This window comes from Anarhichas minor, unplaced genomic scaffold (genome assembly GCF_050575085.1).
Source record: "Anarhichas minor isolate MPS153535 unplaced genomic scaffold, ASM5057508v1 ptg000168l, whole genome shotgun sequence".
Lineage (NCBI taxonomy): Eukaryota > Metazoa > Chordata > Actinopteri > Perciformes > Anarhichadidae > Anarhichas > Anarhichas minor.
The window spans coordinates 174,481-197,922 of record NW_027466614.1 but is presented as its reverse complement, the minus strand read 5'-3'; the positions used below and the strand labels follow the sequence as shown (position 1 = coordinate 197,922).

The 23,442-nt window shown below is 42.2% G+C and overlaps 1 protein-coding gene across 1 annotated transcript in view; it reads left to right on the top strand.

Moving 5' to 3' along the window:
* Window positions 1–612: 612 nt before the first annotated feature.
* Window positions 613–23,442, top strand: part of LOC142943981 (heterogeneous nuclear ribonucleoprotein L-like) — a 38,877-nt gene continuing 16,047 nt past the window's right edge. The window contains exons 1-9 of the mRNA XM_076085538.1: window positions 613–745; window positions 2,190–2,299; window positions 2,406–2,533; window positions 4,548–4,633; window positions 4,727–4,823; window positions 7,782–7,854; window positions 21,422–21,493; window positions 21,947–22,164; window positions 22,534–22,655. Of these exons, the coding sequence (XP_075941653.1) occupies window positions 2,197–2,299; window positions 2,406–2,533; window positions 4,548–4,633; window positions 4,727–4,823; window positions 7,782–7,854; window positions 21,422–21,493; window positions 21,947–22,164; window positions 22,534–22,655 (899 nt within the window). The 5' untranslated portion in view covers window positions 613–745; window positions 2,190–2,196. The remainder of the gene's footprint in view (window positions 746–2,189; window positions 2,300–2,405; window positions 2,534–4,547; window positions 4,634–4,726; window positions 4,824–7,781; window positions 7,855–21,421; window positions 21,494–21,946; window positions 22,165–22,533; window positions 22,656–23,442) is intronic.

The window sequence follows — 23,442 nt, the reverse complement described above, 5'->3', positions numbered from 1 at the left end:
CCAGAGCTCCAGCCTGCTACTGCTTAAACGAATGAGGGATAATTAGCAACAGGTTGCAGCTGTGCCAATTAACCACTCCTACAGATCTCCCCCCTGGAGCTGAGCACAGGCCACGCCCACTACCACAGAGACAGCCAGAGTTCTCAGCATCTACTGGAGTCAAATGTTTTCTTCTCTCTGCCATGAAGTGAGTCTAACGCTGTACTGAGCCGGAGACAAAGACAGAGAGAGGACGTTTGACGCTGTTATTTTCCTCTGAGATGTCCCTCCATAGCTTGTGAAATACTGATAGCAGAACCGTTAACTCCGGACCTTATCGATACTCCAGGTGTTTAGATTAAGTTAGAACTGGTTTCCATTTAAAACAGGGTTTTGGGGGTCATCCCTAAGGAACAGTAGCATGATATTTTTTATAATGTTAACATGTGCAACTCTATGCATTTGAAAGGCAACACAGTGCATTGCTGTATGACATTGCATTTCATTGTGGCTAAAGCTGAAGCAGGTTGAACTTTTCTGCTGCATGACCGAGCATCTTTGTATGTTGGGTCCTCTGGTAGGCAAATGAAGCAAGCTGCAGACGAGCTGGATGTGTGTGTAACTGTGGTTGACTGTGTGTGTTGCAGGATAATGGCGAGGACTCCCATCGTATCTCTCCCAGCCCTGTGGTCCATGTCAGGGGTCTGTGTGAGGCCGTGGTGGAAGCAGACCTGATAGATGCCCTGGAGAAGTTTGGGTCCATATGGTGAGACAGCAACTTCTGTGTGTGTGCTTGTGCATCTGTCACATTTTTCATTACTGATGAGTTTGCATGCCTGATTATCCATCAGGACTGAGATCTGAAACAAGGACAGAGACGGACCACAGTGCACAGTGTGTTTAAGAGAGGGATGGAAAGAGAAGGTGACAAAAATATAGAGAAATTCAAATATCACTTGAAGAATATTTTTCTCTCTTCTTAGAATACCTGCAGGAAAGGCAAGAAAGTGGTGCTGTCCCCTCATTTATCACTTTAATGCTGCGTTCACACCAAACACAATGGGATTTTTTCGCGCAACTAGTTCACATACAAAGTCAGTTGACATTTGCCTCATTCGCGTGAGTTGAAATTTTTAGAGACCAGAAGAAACTATGTGTTTAAATGTGTAGAGACCATATGGTAGAAATAATGAAAACATCGCCGCCGTATTTACATTTAGATGAAGTTATTGTGAGTGTTGGTGGAGCTGCTACAATGTTTGCATAGAATAGCACCGATCTATCCGAGCTCCATTGAGAAAACCATTTTAAAAGTTATTTGCTTGTTATCTTGCAGAGAGAAATAACAAAACATGAATTCAGACTTTTTATAAATCTGCATCATTAAGTAGTTATTTCGGCATTCTTTTTATCCCTTTATTGCAATTAAATCACAGCAAAATCAGTTTATTTTGTGTTCATACAGCTGTAGTAAACAGCCGACATGTGGCTTCTAGACACAGTGAATACACCTCTGGACTATGTTATGAACCCAGACAAGAAGGCCTTTAGTTTCCTGGGATATCTGGGACTTCCACAACAAGTACTAAGCAGAAATAGAGGTTATTTCTTCCACGGTTGATGGAGGTATATATTTTATTATATTATTATACGATATATATATTATTATACGATATATATATTATTATATGATATATATATTATTATATGATTTATATATTATTATATTATACTGAATTCCCTGTGTGGGTGACACAAATAAGATGTCCTGACGTGTTTGTCAAAGTGTTATTTACTGCTTTTTTCATGTTGGAATAAAAGTTAAATATTTAACTGCAAAGTAGTAATACGTGTTTGATACCTTAATTTTTTTGCATTAAATCATTCTGGGATGTTTGCTGAAATTGATTGGATGTGGCACAGCCCTACCTAGAACATGTTCCACCAGCCGCCACCGGTTATAACCATCTGATACTAGCCCAGAGTTAAGCATAGTCATCTAGCACAGTGATTCTCAACTGGTCGCGGACCCGTTTTCAGTGGGTCGCGGGCCTTTGCCTGACAAAATTTTTTTTTTTTTAAATGTTGTGATTTTATTTTGAAGGGCATTTTTTATGCAGCGGAGTTATTCCAGCATTTACGGCACTTGTTCAGCGGTGCAGGAAAAAAGATCTGAACAGCATGTGTGTGTCCTGTCTTAATGTTCTCAGCTATGTGATGATGATGCCGTTCAAGCGTCAGGCCCTGGTGGAGTTCTCTGCGGTGGAGAGTGCCGACCGCTGTGTGTCCTGTGGTGCCAAGGAGCCCGTATACATCGCAGGTTTGATTCCCAGCGTTCTTCACTGTGAAGACTCACTGATGTCATTGATTAGTGCTTGTGTGTAGCAGGCTGTGTGCGTTCATCTTTACATCCATCTGTTCATCAGGCCAACAGGCGTACTTTAATTACTCCACCTCCAAGAGAATCACCAGGCCGACCAACGCTGACAACCCCAACAGTGGCAACAAGGTCCTCCTGCTGTCCATACAGAATCCCCTCTACCCTATAACCACGGTACACACACACACACATATCTGTATCTGTGGCCTTTTCATATCGTAAGTGGATTTGTTCTAGAACTCATTGTGAATACAATTCTAATGTGCTGCATGTATGGGCCAGGAAGTGGAGCAGGTCACCCACTTCCAAGGACTTTAGAGGACAATGTCGACAACATCTACAAGAAAGCAAGACAGGGCCTCCCTCATCTCAGGAAACGTGTGGGTTTGAACACAGCACAACCTGTCCATGGTCTACAAACCACCAGCAGTGTTAGTGGAATGATAACCTCCCAGCAAGACAAAAGCACAAGCTGACACAGGTCATCAACAGGCCAGCAAGATCATTGGAGACAAACAAGGACAACTCCTGGACCTATTCTCTCAATCCAGACCTCCAGTGACCCCACCCATCCTCTCAACCCAGCATTTCAGTTGCTGCTATCAGGCTGCAGACTAAAAGTCCCAATGGACAGGAAGAACAATATTCCATTAGCTGTGACCGTTCTCAATAAGAGCCTGTTTTAATAGGTCCCTTGGAAATGTTTTGCTCCCTTCCCTCCACCCGCACACTCAGTTACACACACACACACACACGCACGCACACACACACACACACCATGAGGGGTTGAAAGGGACACGGAGGACAAGATGCAAATACGTACGTGTGTGATTATTTACTAAAAGTCCCACATGTGTAAGTAAAGCGCTGCCACTTGAGAACAGTCTACAGTGCTGGGTGGAGTCCTCTGATGGACTCTATGGGTTATACTCCAATCAGGAGCAGACGTTCGTCCACAGAAGAGATAGAAACACAGAGCCTGACTCCTTATCCTCTTTAGACACTAAAGCACAATGCGTTGAAACATTCACAGAAGTAATTAGCATTTACATTATATTTCTGTTGCACATTTCGTACACAGGCAGTCAGTGTGCTTTACATAAATAAAGACAAAAAGCAACATATAAAAGCTTAACATCTACTGTTAATTAAACAGATAAGCAATATTAAAGAAAATACAAAGTACATCAAATACAATAAAAACATAGAACATAATCATAGGCACATTTCATCTGAGGTCTTCTTGCAGTTTGTTCCATGTGCAGCATAACCGCTACACTGGTGTATAGCTACGGTGGAACTAATTGAAACTGTCTATTAAATATAGAAGTTTATAAATACTTGTTTTGTCACGCCTTGCCGAGTGGCCCTGTCCACGGCCCTGAAAGGGGGATTTAACTGTGGGATGTTAAAGTAGCATTTAACCATTTGCTTAGTTGTGTAGGATTACATGTCCATATGAGGACAGGACAAGGCAAGAGAGTGAAAATATTGTGCTACTTGATAAATAATTATTTTTATATAAACACCTTGAAAAGTCTAAAAAAACACAACAAACTGTCTGTTTGTTTGTCATTCCCCGCCCATCAAACAAACTAGATTTAATAAGCGTCCATTAAAAGCATCACATGTCTCGTTCCTCTGAGGTTTGTCTTTGTCTTTCATTCCTCACCATGAGGACGTCTGTCTCTTTCTGCGTCTCTCACTCCAGAAGACTGCCAAGGCCTTTCTGCTAAGTGTGAGACGTGCCTGTCAAAGCACAATCAATGTGGTCTGTAGCTCAAGCATCTCTTGGTGAGGGAAACAGTGCTTTCAACCTCTCTGCAGGCAGTGACGGATGAACGAGTGTTGGGATGTCTAGATACTTTGGCGATGTCTGTTTGCATCATCTGACAGAGTGATAATTGATTTACTGAGTGTCAAACAAACAGCTGCAACCAAAAATACTCTTTCTAGAATATGAGCTTCTGAGTTTAAAAAACAAGAGAATTTACCAGAACCCTGAAAACCGACCAGAAGATGTTTCAGCGGGAAGTTCTATTTCTCTCTTAGCAGCTACAGTATCTTCATGGTATGTATGAAATGCTAAGGTCTGCGCTTTGTGCAGGTCAAGACACACTGCAGCGATAGAAGTGTACGGATTGTGTTGAATGTCAAATTTCTCTCTCTTTCCTCCTTTTGGGTCCAGGATGTCCTGTACACAGTGTGTAACCCCATCGGCAGCGTGCTGAGGATCGTCATCTTCAAACGAAATGGAATCCAGGCCATGGTGGAGTATCCTGACTGCGTGTGTGAACACGTGTGTGTGTCTGTGTGTACCTGTGTGTCAGAATGTACCGAGCCTTCTCCTTAGCCCCACTCCTTCAGGTTTGAGTCTGTTCAGTGTGCTCAGAAGGCCAAAGCTGCTTTGAACGGAGCTGACATCTACGCTGGTTGTTGTACGCTCAAGATTGAATATGCACGGGTAAGAGACAGGGAACGCATCAGCAGTCACAAGTCATCCTGTGAGGTTGATATCAGCTTCAGTAAGTCACAGAAACCACCTCATAGGTTCCTAGGAACGCCCAGTAAAGAGCATGACAATAATCAAGACACGTAAACAACAGCATGAATATTTTCAGTTCTTTTCATACAGTTTTATACCTGTTCTCCATACTCTGATAGCAACATGCCACGGCACACTTTAGAGTTAGTATGAGACGCACCAGGCCCACAGGAGGAATGGTTTGACCGTGATAATGTTCTTCTTAGTGGTAAAATCCCACATTTAGTGATTTGAGAATTTGTGCTTCAAAACCAAATCACTATCAATAAAATATGAATATTAAATCATATTAAAATATGATGAAATGTTGAGAGAATGTGGAATGTGCTTTTCTAATTTGGACTCTTACGTGATAACATAAATTCTATTTATTCATATAGCATAAAATCTCTCTCTCTCTCTCTCTGTCTCTATGTATCGCTCTCTCTCTCTGTCTCTATGTATCTCTCTCTCTGTCTGTCTCTATGTATCTCTCTCTCTCTGTCTCTCTCTCTCTCTGTCTCTATGTATCGCTCTCTCTCTCTGTCTGTCTCTATGTATCTCTCTCTCTCTGTCTGTCTCTATGTCTCTCTCTCTGTCTGTCTCTATGTATCTCTCTCTCTCTGTCTGTCTCTATGTATCTCTCTCTGTCTGTCTCTATGTATCTCTCTCTCTCTGTCTGTCTCTATGTATCTCTCTCTCTCTGTCTGTCTCTATGTATCTCTCTCTCTCTGTCTCTCTCTCTCTCTGTCTCTATGTATCGCTCTCTCTCTCTGTCTGTCTCTATGTATCTCTCTCTCTCTGTCTGTCTCTATGTCTCTCTCTCTCTCTGTCTGTCTCTATGTATCTCTCTCTCTCTGTCTGTCTCTATGTATCTCTCTCTCTCTCTGTCTCTATGTATCGCTCTCTCTCTCTCTGTCTCTATGTATCTCTCTCTCTCTATGTATCGCTCTCTCTCTCTCTCTGTCTGTCTCTATGTCTCTCTCTCTCTCTGTCTGTCTCTATGTATCTCTCTCTCTGTCTGTCTCTATGTCTCTCTCTCTCTCTGTCTGTCTCTATGTATCTCTCTCTCTCTCTCTGTCTCTATGTATCGCTCTCTCTCTCTCTGTCTCTATGTATCTCTCTCTCTCTCTCTGTCTCTATGTATCGCTCTCTCTCTGTCTCTATGTATCTCTCTCTCTCTCTCTCTGTCTCTCTCTCTCTCTCTCTCTGTCTCTATGTATCGCTCTCTCTCTCTGTCTGTCTCTATGTATCTCTCTCTCTCTGTCTGTCTCTATGTCTCTCTCTGTCTGTCTCTATGTCTCTCTCTCTCTCTGTCTGTCTCTATGTATCTCTCTCTGTCTCTATGTATCGCTCTCTCTCTCTCTGTCTCTATGTATCTCTCTCTCTCTCTCTCTGTCTGTCTCTATGTCTCTCTCTCTGTCTGTCTCTATGTATCTCTCTCTCTCTGTCTGTCTCTATGTCTCTCTCTGTCTGTCTCTATGTCTCTCTCTCTCTCTGTCTGTCTCTATGTATCTCTCTCTCTCTCTCTGTCTCTATGTATCGCTCTCTCTCTCTCTGTCTCTATGTATCGCTCTCTCTCTCTCTCTGTCTGTCTCTATGTCTCTCTCTCTGTCTGTCTGTCTCTATGTATCTCTCTCTCTCTGTCTGTCTCTATGTATCTCTCTCTCTCTCTCTGTCTCTATGTATCGCTCTCTCTCTCTCTGTCTCTATGTATCTCTCTCTCTCTCTCTGTCTCTATGTATCTCTCTCTCTCTCTCTGTCTCTATGTATCGCTCTCTCTCTCTCTCTGTCTGTCTCTATGTATCTCTCTCTCTCTCTCTGTCTCTATGTATCGCTCTCTCTCTCTCTCTGTCTGTCTCTATGTATCTCTCTCTCTCTGTCTGTCTCTATGTCTCTCTCTCTCTCTGTCTGTCTCTATGTATCTCTCTCTCTCTCTGTCTGTCTCTATGTCTCTCTCTGTCTGTCTGTCTCTCTCTCTATGTATCTCTCTCTGTCTCTATGTATCTCTCTCTCTCTGTCTGTCTCTATGTCTCTCTCTCTCTCTGTCTGTCTCTATGTCTCTCTCTGTCTGTCTGTCTCTCTCTCTATGTATCTCTCTATGTCTCTCTCTCTCTCTGTCTGTCTCTGTGTCTCTCTCTCTCTCTCTCTATGTATCTCTGTCTGTCTGTCTCTCTCTCTCTCTATGTATCTCTCTGTCTGTCTCTATGTATCGCTCTCTCTCTCTCTCTCTCTCTCTGTCTCTGTGTCTCTCTCTCTCTATGTATCTCTGTCTGTCTGTCTCTCTCTCTCTCTATGTATCTCTCTGTCTGTCTCTATGTATCGCTCTCTCTCTCTCTCTCTCTCTCTCTCTATGTATCTCTGTCTGTCTGTCTCTCTCTCTCTATGTATCTCTCTGTCTGTCTCTATGTATCGCTCTCTCTCTCTCTCTCTCTCTCTCTCTATGTATCTCTCTCTCTCTCTCTATATTGTAAATGCTGATTACCTTTAATTTCTGTCTGAGTTGTTATGATGGAAATCAGACCACCAGTACTTTACTGACAAAATGAATTGTAATTACTGTATGTACAATATCACTATAATAAAACAGACAGAGGATATATTGAACAATAGAGGAAGAAACACACACACATAGCCACATACCTACATATTTGTAGCATTCAACAATTTCTCATTTCTGACTCTGGATGGTTTGGAGCACTGGTTGCATTCTCCTCTAAAGAATGAGTTTATGTAAAGAGAGAATTGTGGCATAAAATAGTATCTTACAGTGTGGATGGGCAGAGATGATGTTATTAATGTATATAGTGACTACAAGTGGACCAAGAATGCAGCTCCTGTATCTCTGTGATACATTTAACTGGATCCTGATTCATTCTTCCATCTTTCTACCAACAGCCAACCCGTCTGAACGTGATTAAGAACGACAACGAGAGCTGGGACTACACCAAACCATACCTGGTCAGACGAGGTAGGACTTCCTCTCTTTTCTCTCTATCTCATACTTATACTGAAGGCAGACTATGACAACGGGGCCGTTTGGGGTGACCCTTATCGTTTACAATATGGGAGATCCTGTGATGTGGAAGGTAGGACTCAGGTTTTCAGGCTGAATTCTCTGTAGTGCTACATTTCCCTCCACTGCAGCCGTCCTTGATTCGCGTTACACCAATAGATGAAAATGGTCAGTGACTTGTGAAACTGAGTCCAGATCCTCAGTCATTATGGACTAAGAGTGTAGTCATAGACCGTAGACCTCCATCACACCAAGACTCCTCCGACTCCTGTCTCTCCATCTCCAATCTCAACACTCTTACACCAGCCAATCACCGGCTTCTCACAAGCCCGCACCTCCGCTTACCATGAGGAGAGAGAGAGAAACATTGAGGGAGAGAACAGAGAAAGAGGGATGGACGTCAGGCTGACCATGCACTGCAGCTTTCTTCCAATCTTCACATCTGCAACAAAAGACAGAGATGGATCTCACTCCTGCTGACCGCCATGCAGCTGCTGCTTCAACATGCCCAGGAGGCCTCAGCCCCAGCTCTCTCTGCAGGACTCCAGTAGCACCTCCTTCCTTCTGTCTGCTCCACACTTGTTTTTCTTTCTGGAGTAGTCTCGCATGGCCTGACACACAGTGCCTTAAAGCCCTTCACAGCCTCCAGATTCGACTCTCAGTGGTTCTTTTGTGACCGTCATGCAGGTCTTCCACCACACAAGTGAGAATGTACAGCATGCTCTAAACTGCCTTTTTTTGTTTTCACTGCAAGATGTGAGTAATGTGATCCTTCTGACTCAAAGCTCAACACTGTGGACCAGACGTATTGCTATGTGAGTCTACAGTACAGAAGTCTCACTTTACTTCATTTGGATTAGTGATGTCACGGGATCACGTTCTCATTAGACCTTTAGTGAGGCACAAAATATCACAATGATAACATCTCAATACTGTGAATAACAGTATAACAAGAGCCATCGTCAAAATATGATTTTGAATTGATACTCAACATGCTATTTCACATTTTTTTAATTGACCACATTTAAAAGGACGTCCTCTTTTGTGCAAACGCTGCACGTAGAGATATATTAGATAGAATGAGCAGAGAGTAGTTTACACTGTAAATGACAGGGTGTGTGTGTGTGTGTGTGTGTGTGTGTGTGTGTGTGTGTGTGTGTGTGTGTGTGTGTGTGTGTGTGTGTGTGTGTGTGTGTGTGTGTGTGTGTGTGTGTGTGTGTGTGTGTGTGTGTGTGTGTGTGTGTGTGTGTGTGTGTGTGTGTGTGTGTGTGTGTGTGATGCTGGTGAAAGCTAGGGCTGCGTATAACATTCAGTATAATGAGGTATATTTTACTGTAAGCAAGGCAATATATGTCAATTTTTAGATATAATAGAAAGTGATGCAGTATAAAGAACACACCTCCATACGCATAAGACACTTTATTTGCAGTCAGAACAGTGGGATCAGTATTCATCACAGTCCAACATGTGACATCCAACATCTCAGCAATCGGAGCCACAAGTTTTAATTCAAAATCTATATAATAACAGAAAACATGATATGGCCATACTCAAGTGTATCCATATATTCTTACACCCCTCGAGTAAACACCTCTAATCTGAATGCCCTGCTGTTACAGTAGCTGTACATTCAGACACGTGCGTGGATGTGCTTCTCACATCATGTTGGATGGTAAATGATTGATATAAAGACTCGTAGAAAAGTATCAGTGCCTTGTTTAAAACCAACAGAACAAGACTTCTACTGTAATGTGAGCCATGTAATCTGTGCACGGTCCTGTCTACTCTATGTGGTGTGGAGCTGGGAATTCTTCAACTGTGTGATGAGATGAATGTTGGGCTCAGTTCATTCTTAATTCAATTAATTCAGGAAATTAGATTGACTTTCATTCGCCATCATTGAAAATGTCTAAAGCTTCATAATCGTCAAACTATTCAAAACTGAAGAACAGATGTCCTGTTTGTTTCCCCCTTCATGTTCCTCTAGCAGTCGGGCCGAGGATGGAGATAAGATATCTACATCTACTGCCCTGTGATCAGGACATTTGCCCTGGCTCGTCATGGTGCTACCTTCTCACCAGATTTGTTTCATTTTATTTAAGAATGCTTCACCCACAAAATGAGCATTTGTAAACCAATGACTCCCCCTGTTACCTTGAGTTGTCTCTCATGTCTCTACGGAGAATCCAGGAAGAGATGTAAATCTTGATGAATTAAAGTCTGCATTTACAGCAAAACTATATAAAAACATCTGTTCATAGAACTCGTCCAGTATAAAGTGTCATTTATCCAGCCGTACGATCACTGCTTCACATGCATCTTCACTAAAACACCTCCGCAGAATATACTATCCAACTATGTACTGGTTCACTGCAGAGGCTCCACAGAAAAAGCTTTTCCTCCATCAGTCAAAATAACACGTCGTTCTGTGGGTGAAGTGTTCCTTTAATGAGCAGATTGTCATGAAATGAGTTGTAGCATTTATGGCTTTAATAGTTCAACCCTTCCTTGCATCACCCTCAGAACAAACAACATATTTTAGCTTTAAAGGAGCCCTGTGGAGTTGTAATTACATTCAGTGGTGCTCACCTGATACGATGAGGTCTAAAGCTCCACAGGGAGCCTTTAAGGATCACTAACGCCTTTACACAATGATTCATGAAATGATTGATAGCATTGTGAACTGGTCCCAACTCTGTTACGGATGAAATATTCACTAAATAAATGCACATCTACGGTGTTTTTTTATTTCAATGGCGGCACATTGCAAGGACACAGACGGGGGCGAGCTGTCACTGAACACTGTCTCCCAGTGGGAACACTGGTCACACACACCACAACACCAGGCTGGTTCAGACCCTATCAGGCTTCAAAGGGAAACTCCTTGAAGAGGTCTGAGAAATGTCCCCAAGGGACATCACTTGAGCGAGCGTCGGTTTGAAAATGAAAAAGATCTGCTCATGTCCGCTGCAGACTACAATAACCCGATCACACTTGAATCTCTGCAGATCTGTAAATGACTGGAGCCCAACTCCTTATCCACTTACACCTCCTGAGGCAGACTAGAGCCGGTTGCTGCCGATGTCTGTTGTATTCACATGTAAAACATTGAACGTGTTTATGAAAAGTGATCATCCTGAATGTCACTCAAAGCACACACCAAGACAATAGATGCTGATTGGTTCCTCGGGTAGCCTGCTGTGTGCACAGGGGCTTCAGGGATGTGGGAAGTTTGTTGCTACTGTGCAGATACCAGCACCTGTATGTTAAAACAACTCCACATGTTTCCCTTCATTGTGAGATTTAATGAAGGCTCTACATGTTGTAGTAATTTAGAAGTGAAGGGATGGACACAACTGTTCAATGTAATGGAAACCTATGGGATACAATAAGCCTGCAAAATGCACTGCCATTGTGTTTTATGAGGCGTATAAGGTGCTTTCTTCATGCTACCTGACTTACAGTGTAGAGGATAGAATAACCGGTATCCTGTTTTCATCCTCATCTCTATGTCACTCTCCTCCTCCTCCTCTCCTTTCAGCTCGTCCACCATTCTATCCGCCTCCACCTCTGTTTTTCCTCCTGCTTTCACCCTCTCCGTCTTTTGAACTCTCATCCTCTCGTTTCTGCTCGTCCTCTCCCCCTCCCCTCTCTCTCTGATCCAGAATACCTCTTCCTCCTCTTTATTTTTAGAGATCCTTTCAAAATAAAGGGCTTTACAGTAAAAAAAAATGTATAAAAGTAGATACATTCCAAAACATAACATAAAACAAGATATAAAAAAAACATTTAAACAATTACAGCAAATACCATCCATTAGGAAAAAGCTAAAAGACAAAAGTGATTTTTAAGAGGATATTTGAAAGAGGATAGAGATAAAGTTTGAAGTTAATAATAATAATAATAATAAATCAATTTTCTATAGCGCTTTTCTAGATACTCAAAGACGCTTTACAAGGCAGAGACAAACAGAACAAACAAACAAACAAAAACAAAAACAAAAAAAGAATAACTGGAGAAGCTGTGCTGAATGGGTCATGTAATGGAGGGTAGGGTGCCGGGGTTAGCAGGTGAAGGCGAGGTTGAAGAGGTGGGTTTTGAGGGCTTGTTTGAATGATGATAGGGAGGAAGCCTCACGGATGTGGATGGGGAGGGCGCTCCAGAGGGGAGGTGCAGCAGCTGAGAAGGCCCTGTCACCCCAGGTCCGGCGCTTGGTCCTGATGGTCTTCAGAGTGTTTGCACCGGCTGACCTGAGGCAACGGGTTGGGGCGTGGAGGGGGAGGAGGTCTGAAAGGTAGGGAGGGGCCAGGTTGTTTAGGGCTTTGTAGGTGGTGAGTAGTATTTTGAAGTCTATTCTGAATTTGACCGGGAGCCAGTGGAGGTTGCGAAGGACCGGGGTGTGTTCCCAGTCCCCTTTAGTGACGAGGATTTTGGAGCCATTAGTCGGGCCCTGCAGGAGGATGTCAGCAGCGGTCTGGCTCATAGGGGGTTTATCAGACAGCAACCTCCGGTTCTGCTGAGTGAAGTCGATGCTGAAGTGTCATTAAAGCTGCATCCTCTCTAATGACCACCAGGGGGCGACTCCTCTGGTTGTATAGAAGTCTATGAGAAAATGACTCTACTTCTCTGAAGAGCAGAAATGATTGGTGATGTGTTTTGCCTACTGACACCAGAATGAAGTGCGTTGCAATTAATAAAAACATGGATGACCTTTTCTAAATCTGCTGATGAAAGGAACGACCTGATCTTGCTTAAATGTCTCAGTTGGACAAAGCAGGACTGCACCACTTTATTCACCAGAGCATCAAAAGACACTCACAAAGTGCCTCAGTTCCACTGCGTGATTCTACCTGATCTCACTCGGCTCCCTTTTGGTTTCATCTTCATGCGACACTGGCCGAATGCTTTTAACAGGAAACCAAACAAAGGAAGGTCTGCACTTTGTGAAGTGCAGGGTTGCCATTTTAAAAACAAATCTGGGTCAAGTAAATAAAAAACTTGCAGCTGCTGTTGAAGGTAGTAGCTTGGTTGGTTTTAGCTGGTTTGTGCAGAATATTCTGTGTCGTGCTGGTGACAATTCTTGACCAATCAGGGGTCTACGGTGTTTAACACCTTCTAGTACCAACTCAGCTTGCTTGGAACCTTGACTAAAGGGGGAACAAAAAAAGTACCAGGTACCACGTACTGTCCACAAGCCGTGCTTACCATGCAGTGGAAATGCAGCATTGGGTTAGGAGCCAACTTTTTCAACATTATTACTTTTTTCATTATTAATTATGGCGGCAAATCAATGTCAAAAATTCAGTGGCGCAAATGGGATCCAAGCAGGCGGAAGTAGAGAAGCCAAAACAGCTAAACCTTAAGAGCCTAGCACACAAAATACCTCTGCTTGTGTGTGGACTACTGCAGTCTGCGAGGAGAAAACCAGGCTTTGAGCACGTGCTGTTAGCCCCGAGCAGACAGCTACCATCATTGCTGTCCTGCATGCAAATCTTTCACCTGCTCGCTCGAGAGTGGTATTCTTTTTGACAGTATGTGGGTGGATCCTGTCGCCACTGTATCCCTAAAAAAGAATTGGCTACACTCAGGGTAGGAAATTTACATATTTTTTAGGGGGCAATTTTTGCCCCCACTGAAGGAAATCCAGGGGCATTTAAAAAGAAATTGGGGGCACTTTTTGAAACTTGTGAAATAACATTTAACCTTTGATCAAAATAATAAATATTAGGGGTGGGAATCACCAGAGGTCCCGCGATACGATATTATCACGATACTTAGGTCACGATACGATATTATCACGATACTGCGATATTATCACGATACTGCGATATTCTGAGTATTGCGATAATATAGGGCTATATTGTGATTTATTACTTTTTCAACTTCAAATTATGTCCCCAAAGGAAAACTGTGTCAACATGTTTTATCTAATAAGATAAAGTTTTCAGTCTGTTCATCTCACTTCAATCATTTTTATTGCAGCAAAATATGATTGTCAAGCAGACAGACTGACCAACAATGTGATAAATGTTGCATGAACCTGACAAACTGAACTGTTTGTATTACTACATAGTCCAATTTAACTGAATGCAAACGTGTGGACTCAGTATATGAACTATAACTTATATAAGTAGGATATTAGAGTTATATAACTCAGTATAACTTGCGATGCGTGGACGTCAAGGGCAGAGAGACAGTTATGCGCTGCACTCTCCCCATGAGCCTGGCTACTGTTGGCAGATTTAACCCCGTTGTGAGGCCAGATGTCTCTATCTTTGTTTTGACCAACTTCCTACCAATCACGCTGACCCGGGACCTTTGCTGACCTCACCAGAAAACAACTCAGCACCATCTAGTGGACTGAAAAAGCAATTGATTTGATTTTTCAAAAAAATATATATATTTTTATTTTTTATAGTTTATATAATAAAAGATCGATACTTGGCATCCGTGTATCGATACAATATCGTCACGCAAAATATTGCGATACTATGTGGTATCGATTTTTTTCCCCACCCCTAATAAATATACTTATTTAGGCTTACAGTATATGAGCAATTGTCATCAAATGGCAATAAGACTATTAGGCAGTAGTCTACAGATTCAAAGTGTTTTCTTAGATTTTTTGAACAAAAAACAAACATAAATCAGACAATCATATTCAATTTATTATTATTTCTTTGTGGTTATTTATTGTTATTATTACATTTTTTAAACAACTATTAACAATTATTAAGTCAACGATGCCTTGATTACATATACATCAGTCATTGTCTGGAATTATTGAGAAAGATTTTTGTAGCACCTCAAACATTGTGATATTACCCATTTTTGTCCTGAACATATCCATTAGTCATTGTATGGAATTTTTGAGAAAAACATTTTTATAGCACCTTAAAAATTTAAATAATGTGCCATTTGAAGGTACAAATTCAGTTCAGAGTTTTTACTTAGTAAAATATCTTAATTGACTGTCAGTCAGGTATTATTCATTTCCAGCAACCCTCAAATCAAAGAATAAAGACACTTTACGCACAATTTAGGTGTATTTTCCCTTTAACTCACGAGATGCAGGTAGCATGTTTTATACTTAATGTGAATATAATTCATTTAATCTAATTTCCATTATGCAATATGTATACTTTGTTGGCATCTTATTCTGAAAACCGGATGTTCGTCTGAAGAAACCGGATGTTGTCTCACGTTAATTTTTCCGCTAACTTTCAAAGTCTCTCTCCTAGTGATATCAGGGGCAACATTATATTTCTTAGGGGCAGTTTTGCCCTTTGCCCTCGTGTATTTCCGACGCTGGCTACACTGCTCGCCTTGTTTGATTGGTACTGAGCATGTGCAACTTTAAACAAAGAGGAGAAGGAAACATGATGGTTTACTCATTGGCTATTTCAACTCCAAATGATGTTTCTCTAAATGGACCATAATGTACTAAATGGACATCATGCTGTATTGAAGAAGACTTGAAACTAGAGATTGAGACCATGAACTCATGTTTACAATGTTTACTGAGGTAATAAATCAAGAGAGAAGTAGAGTAATTTTCTCATAGACTTCTATACAACCAGAGGAGTCGCCCCCTGGTGGACACTAGAGAGAATGCAAGCTTTAAAACACATTTGCATCGGCCTCACTTGTCAGAACTGGAGTTTGTCGCCTGATGAGAACAAAACGATAATGAATGGGAGTGTCTAATGGCCAAAAAGGCGGAGCTTTATAGCAGGACAGCAGGTGCCTCCAACTAGGGCGACAAACTCCTCCAGGTACCTGTTGCATTAAAGAAAAAAAACACATCTACAAATAAACAAGCCAGGGGACCGTCACAGGTAGCAGTGTCAGCTCACCAGTGTCAAGTAGAGACGGTCAATTAGATCCTTGCCGAGTCAGAAGATTTCAATAATGAATTAAGGTACCCATGCTGTGTTAGCTGTGTGTAAGTTAGAGACAGCAGATGCATTGCAAAATGCAGCTGCTGACTACAGGTACATGTATAATGAACAGAAGATAAAGGAGTCACTGCAGACTCTCGGGAATGAGTGTCGGTAAGAATGAGCCATTCATTTAACCAAGATATCAAAGTGAAAGAGGTCGAGGTCATCGTATCTGAAGGCCACGCCTCTGTCAGCAAGCCACAGCTGTAGCTGTTTATGTGTGTTTGGGATAGTCGGTGGACTGAACAACAACATGGGTCTGCATTCTGCTTGTATGACGGAGTTATTATTAGTTTTTCAAATGTATTGTTGTCATTTGCTTCCTGCTTCCTTTTACACTCCCTTGGCATTCCTAGAATATGCCTATACTGCGGGTATCAGATCCTTCTCTGGTAAATTTGCCGGTGGTCTTTTTTTGCATATTTAAGATTCTGAACATCTCCGACACTAAATGTCTGACGGTCCGCATATTCATGGTCTAGATTTTGAATTCTATAATGTTCAGAACCAGCTCAACTATCCTTCGTACCATTCTCTGTGTCCAGTTAGCTTCTTCCCTGAGGACAGTGGACATTATGGTCAGTTTGCTTTCCCCACAGTTACAATGGTTTTACAGAAGTATCAAAACGTCCATATAAACCTCAGCATACCCATTCTAGAGCTGTGTCCATGTCTTTCCCATACACTCAGTATGTTCCCAATACTAAATATGACATAATGTGGTTAATCGGCTTCTGTTTGCATTGGTGCGGTTTACCCGGTTACTACTTTTGTATCCTTATAAAACGTTGTGATGTATAACTGAGGAGTTGAACATTTAATGATGGTGTCTCCTCTTTGTGGGTTCACACGTTACCTTAGCTGTTTGTGTCTCTCTGAACGCACTGAGCTCAGTGTAGATGGCCATCCTGCTGTCTAGATGATCCCCTGGCCTTCTCACTTTCTCTGCTGTAGCATCTCTCCTCCAAATTGCTGTGTGAGTTGAAGTGGGTGTGTATGTGCTTGTACTTGGCTGTTCGATCCCCGGCTCCACTAGTCCATGTCGATGTGTCCTTGGGCAAGACACCCCAAATTGCTCTCGTAGCTGTGCCTACGGTGTGTGAATGTTAGATAGTTGATGAGCAGGTGGCACCTTGCATGGTAGCCCCTGCCATCAGTGTATGAATGGGTGAATGATGACATGTAGTGTTGAAGAGCTTTGATTGGTCAGAAGACTAGAAAAGAGAAATACACTTTATAGAAATAAATAAGTTAAATAAATACAGACTATGAACTATAAGAAATATAAATTAAACTCACTAATATATGAATTATTGCACAGAAGGTTCAGGGGTGGGGGGGGGGCATACTTCTCCCTTTTCCTATCACAGACAAAAAAAGTCTGTGTCTTTTCAATGTGCCTCTAATGTGCTGTGTGGCTTGTATGTAGTCTACTGTATATACTACATAATGTGATGCTTTCACTGTGTTGTTGATGAGACACAATAATTCAATGTGTTTGGCAGCCACAGTTATAATGGTGATGTTTTTATCATTATGATGATAATGTAATGCAGGTGATGTTCATTCGTGCTGAGGGAGAAAAAAGAGAAAACTTGATGCTTCACAGGTACTGTCTCTTTAATATCTCTGATCACATGACCTTCTCTGTATCACTAAACCTGCCTCTCTCTGAATAAATCCACCTTGAAGTTGTTTATTTCTTATCTAGTCACCTCCATCATTACATTCATAATCATGAAGTCGATTGAATTTATTATATTTCTGGGGTGTGGAATAATTACTCATGAGTGTGGTTTATAGAAATTAATGTAATTTAAAATCATGGAGAATGCAGGCTGGATTCACAGCTGTTATAATGGATTTTAAAGTGACAAGTAATCAGATTATGAAAGCATCCATAAGAACGTCTCGAATCTCTCCTGTAGCATCATCATCCGCTGTTGTCCATCCCTTCACTGGTATACTTGGATGATGTTTTAAATGGTTCAGATTTGGTGCGCTCCAAGGCTTCTGTTTTTGGGATGCAGTGTGGCAGAGATTTGGGCAAGTTGTTGTGTCTCAGATCTCAGCTATTAGCAAGGTGAAAACATCATTTACAAAAGCCACAGGGCTCTGCCAGGATTCTGTTTAGTACACAGAATGCAATAGCATAGCCCTTTCTGCTTTTTGCAAATGATGCTGGCTTCATTGACCTGTGACCTCCACATACAGGGTCGGTTTGCAGCCGAATGTGAAGCGTCAGGACCTCCAAGTCCCCAGCGCTGGTGCTTGTAGCTTGTTTGCTCTTCTTTTGGACCGTTGGTAACTGAAAGGGATGTTCACTTGGGCTGACAGAGCACCTGGTACCCATGTTCCTGAGAGTATCTGGTACCCATGTTCCTGAGAGCACCTGGTACTCATGCTCCTGAGAGCACCTGGTACTCATGCTCCTGAGAGCACCTGGTACTCATGCTCCTGAGAGCACCTGGTACTCATGCTCCTGAGAGCACCTGGTACTCATGCTCCTGAGAGCACCTGGTACTCATGTTCCTGAGAGCACCTGGTACTCATGTTCCTGAGAGCACCTGGTACTCATGCTCCTGAGAGCACCTGGTACTCATGTTCCTGAGAGCACCTGGTACTCATGCTCCTGAGAGCACCTGGTACTCATGCTCCTGAGAGCACCTGGTACTCATGCTCCTGAGAGCACCTGGTACTCATGTTCCTGAGAGCACCTGGTACTCATGTTCCTGAGAGCACCTGGTACTCATGCTCCTGAGAGCACCTGGTACTCATGCTCCCCTTTTATTTGTTTTTGATGGTCTATTTGCCCACATTTGAAAAAGGGTAAATAGACCATAAAAAACAGGAGATGCTCAAATATACTGAAATAATAAAATATATGAAAACAGAGACATTTAAGATAATAAATATGATAGAATTATTAAATAAATATATCCCCAATGTTTAGTAAAAGAGCATTAAAGTTAAAGTTTTTTGAAATTAAAAAAATAAAACACTGGGAAAAAAATGTATTGGATTAATAATCGAAGTAACCACCAGATGAACAAAGTCATCGTTAGTTGCTGCCCTAGTAATAACAGTTCCCTTTGTTTGCTATGGTCCGTCTAGCCGTCGAGCGTCTTTTTTTCAATTGTTCCCAATGATCAGAGAGCGCATGCGGCCGCCTAGAGCTAAAGCGCTGCACCCGACATCTTATTGAGATTTCTGAGCTTCCAGTTTAAAAGCTCTGAACTTTTCAGAAAAGCACTGCTGACGTCACTGTAGTAAATGGAAGAAGCCGTGTCTCCTAAACTTTATACGTCAGACAAATGTTTTATTAATAAACACTCTCATGTCAAAGACTGAAACGGCTATTAGTGGGAGCATATAATCCGGGCGGACACTGAATGCTGCCTGCGAGTGTTGCGCTTTTAACGCTGTACGTCTGGCCTTGCTTCAACGGTACGGCTGTCAGACTGAGTTTTGACAAGCTCATTCATACAAAGTATGAAGGACATGTCCCCTAATTTGTCCTCATAGTTAAAAAACATTGTCAAACAATAAATTATAGCCCAAATAGATAATATAAAAGCAAAGGAGCAACACTAATCTACCATACAAGAGGTTAGAGTGGTGATATGTTGTCAAGACGTGATGTGGACACAGGCCCTAATAATGTTTTGCTATTGCTTCTACTGTTTCTTTTGCTGGTTTTACAATATCAAGTGCCTTTTAGTACCTCACAAATAGAGTATTATTATTATTATTATTGCTATTATTCTGCTGGACAAGGGGGTCCTCAGTTGCTGAGCAATGAGCAAAAGGTCTTCACAAGTGAGAGTAAGATGCTACATGAGATCAACAGATGGATTGGTGTGGCTTCAGGTGTGGCCATTGTGCTGGACTATTGAGTGGAGCCTGAAGGTGAAGCTCTCACTTAGCAGTCAATCTACGTTCCAAGCCTCATGGTCATAAGGTTTGAGTTGTGACCACATAAAGGACATTGTGGACATGAGCAGAAGAGATCAGTGTCCTTGGCGGGGTGGCCCGGTTAGGAGCTGAGACATCTGGAAGGACCTAGGAGTTGAACTGCTGTTCCTTCGCTTCAGAAGAAGCCAGTTTAAATGGTTTTGGAATCTGATTATGAGGCCTCCTGGAAGCCTTTCTCGTCCAACTGGGAGGAGACCCCAGGGCTGGAGGAATTACATATCCCATCTGGCCTGGGAATGTCTTGGGATCCCCAGGAGGAGCTGGAGTACATGGCTGGACAAGAAAGACGAATGGACTTGTTGCAGAGGCCCTCGGAAATGTCAGAAAATGGATTGGCAGGATGACTAGAAATGACAAAGCCATGAAAATAAGACCAAAGTGGTGTGAAGCTGGAATTCCCCACTACGGTTCTGTATAGATATGCGTGCTACACAAGAGCAAGGTGCTGCTGATTCACGTTGTACCTCGGGCCACAATGCACCAACTGTGCTGTGCGCTCAAAACCCGGCAATGTTTACACAATAATCAGATCACTGTTAATAAGATGTTTCGAGGAACGCTCTATTAGTATTCCTTTTTCATGCCTGACTAATAACTGACAGCTCCCACGACCACTTGGTGCTACAATATCAGTTCACCCTCCAGATTCCACCTCAAACATGATGTTGTGCTGCTGTGTGTAACCTTTTGGCTATGTTTATTTAAGGATATACCGAAATATATTGTTTTACAACTTGGGTCTTATTCTTGTTGTTTTGTGTGCCATTTCTAATAATAACAAGGAATATTGTAATAACCAAGCTAATTGCTGAGATCTGGGAACATATCAACATCGGTAAAGATTAGTCAATGGGTCAAGAAACTGTATATAGACTTCCCTCTCCTGTGCAAAAGTGAAGCCAAAATAGTCCAGATATGGCCGCTGCCATCTTAAACCAAGCCCAGCCACAGCTTGATTCCTGATGATAATGATAATATCTCTATAAATACAGTACATGAAGGATCAAACTGATGCATGTTCTGTTACACAGACTCGGGATTCGTCAAACTGCTGACACTGATATGAACACACACGCCAGTCCACAGTGCTGGCTAGCCTTACTGTCAGTGGAAACGTTGCTAAGCTAGTTAGTTTATGTCTATGTTTGAAACAGACAATCAGTTATTTAAGATATACTCAAAATGACAGAAACCATCTTTGGGGAGAATGCATTTGATGTGTACTTTTGGCCCATGTCCCATCTGCTCATGTGAAGGGGGCGGGGTTTATCACGTATACTGCAGCCAGCCACCAGGGGGCGATCGAGATGTTTTGGCTTCACTTTTGGGGGAGCCTCATGTCAACCATTTTTATATTCAACCTGTGAGTCAGACCATCAGACAGGTTAGTCAAACAAAAAAAAGAGTTAGCCAGCTGCTAGCCCTCTGTGGTGTCACAAAGGAGACACTGAAGTGGCCTTGTTCTGGATAAATACCTCTTCCACTTTTACTGTGGAGTCTTCTGAATTATTAAATGCAATATCTACATATATGAGCCTATTGTTTTGAAGAAAATTAATGTAGGCGCTGCACACAATCTAATAACGTGTGTGTGTGTGTTTCAGACCGTGGAAAGGGAAGGCAGAGACAGGCCATTTTAGGAGAACACCCATCGTCCTACAGTGATAACGGCTACGGTAAGACACCTAGAATGAAACTGGTAACTGAATCTGCTGCCGAACACAAGGCTGCTACTTACTCGACAGATCCTCATACCGCTGAGGTGAAACGTGACACTTCCTCACCTACACACACATTCACTTAGCATCGGTGTAGTCTGCCAGGCGTGTACTGGTCAGAGGTGCAGCAGTGGGTATACCTTCACCTGCATTGGGAAACAGATCCCTGCCACGCTCATTGATGCAAAGAGATAGTTTGCATGTTTTTGAAGTGGGTTTGTATGAGGTCATTATTCATAGTCAGTGTGTTGCTACAGTAGATAACGGTCAGAACGCAGAAAGCTTGTACTGACTTTAAACCGCTTAAAGAAAGGCCCACCAAAAATATCAATATCAGTTTAAGAGTACGCTATCTTTGCTATATTTACCTAGCTGTTAGCATCTCAGCTCCTACCGTCTCTGCCTCCTCAGGTTCACCCTGCCCCCTGCTGCCTCTGCCTGGCAACAGCAGGTACAAGCTGACCTCAGCGGACGTTCCAGACATGGTGTCCTATCCGCTGCCTCAGTCCTCCTCCTCATACTCTGCCCAGACCCCCAGCTCCGTTGCCATGGTTAGCGGCCTCCATTCATCCAAGATGAACTGCACCCGCATCTTCAACCTCTTCTGCCTGTATGGCAACATTGAGAAGGTAGGTGTGTTTGAATTTCTTAAAGGGGGTCTTTGATGGCTCGCTGTTTCATAATGTCTATTATAGAAACAAAGAAACTGTTGTAACTATGGTGTCACACCAGCCACTGCTGTTTGGGTGATTAGGTTTTTGTCCACATCACTAACATTGTGATCTCGTTAATATCCAGAATGAAAGAGTGATGATAGCAAGCCAAACCTGTTTCAGTCTCCACCCGGCTATTGTTTTAAGATACACTCGAAAAGTTGTGAACCTATCCTTTTTATTAGTGTTCCATCTGAAAAGGTGAGTCATGTATGTTGCTTCTGTAAGACAGCTGGTCACAGAGTGTGTGTGTGTGTGTGTGTGTGTGTGTGTGTGTACGTTCAGGTAAAGTTTATGAAGAGTGTTCCTGGCACAGCGTTGGTTGAGATGGGAGATGAGTATGCTGTGGACAGAGCCATCACACACCTCAACAGCATCAAGGTGTTCGGCAAGAGACTCAATGTCTGGTGAGAAGTAGATCAACCCACACACTCTTTATTATTGTCATTATTTATTATTTATAGGTTTGTTATCATGTCTGTCAAATGTAAATGTCCTAAATGATACATCCAAAATGTTTCACATCTATCTCAGTCCGTGTTAGAAATAGTCTAATATATGCATAGAAGGACCTGCGGCTCTATAGGTTCATTCATCTCCTCATTAGTCTTTTCAACTCGTTTTGCCTTTTGAAATGTGGAAAACTATAGTAGTAGATGCCAAGTCACAAGTTCCCAGAGTCGGAGGTGACGTCTTCAGATATTTATCTAACAATCCAAAAAGCCAAAGATTATTAATTGACTGTTATAGGACAGAAACATTTGAGATGATAAAAACAAATGTTACTTTAACATGTTAAACACCTTTTGTGTTTGTGGATCAAGTGACAAAATCCGGTTCTGAAAAGTGAAGCCGATGCTGAAGTGTCTTAAAGCTGCATTCTCTCTAGTGTCCACCAGGGGGCGAGTCCTCTGGTTGTATAGAAGTCTATGAGAAAATGACTCTACTTCTCTCTTGATTTATTACCTCAGTAAACAGTCTTCTTCAATACAGCATGATGTTCATTTAGTACATTATGGTCCATTTAGAGTCAAACAGACCATAAAGCAGGGGATGCTTTAGGGCGGGCTTACTGTGATTGACAGGTCTCTGCCAAGGCGTTGTCCTGTCTGGTAGTTGTCCGTCTTTTAACTTTAACCCTTTCACAGCATGTTTTCACTTCATCAAAGTTAATTGTAACATTTTTATGCATAA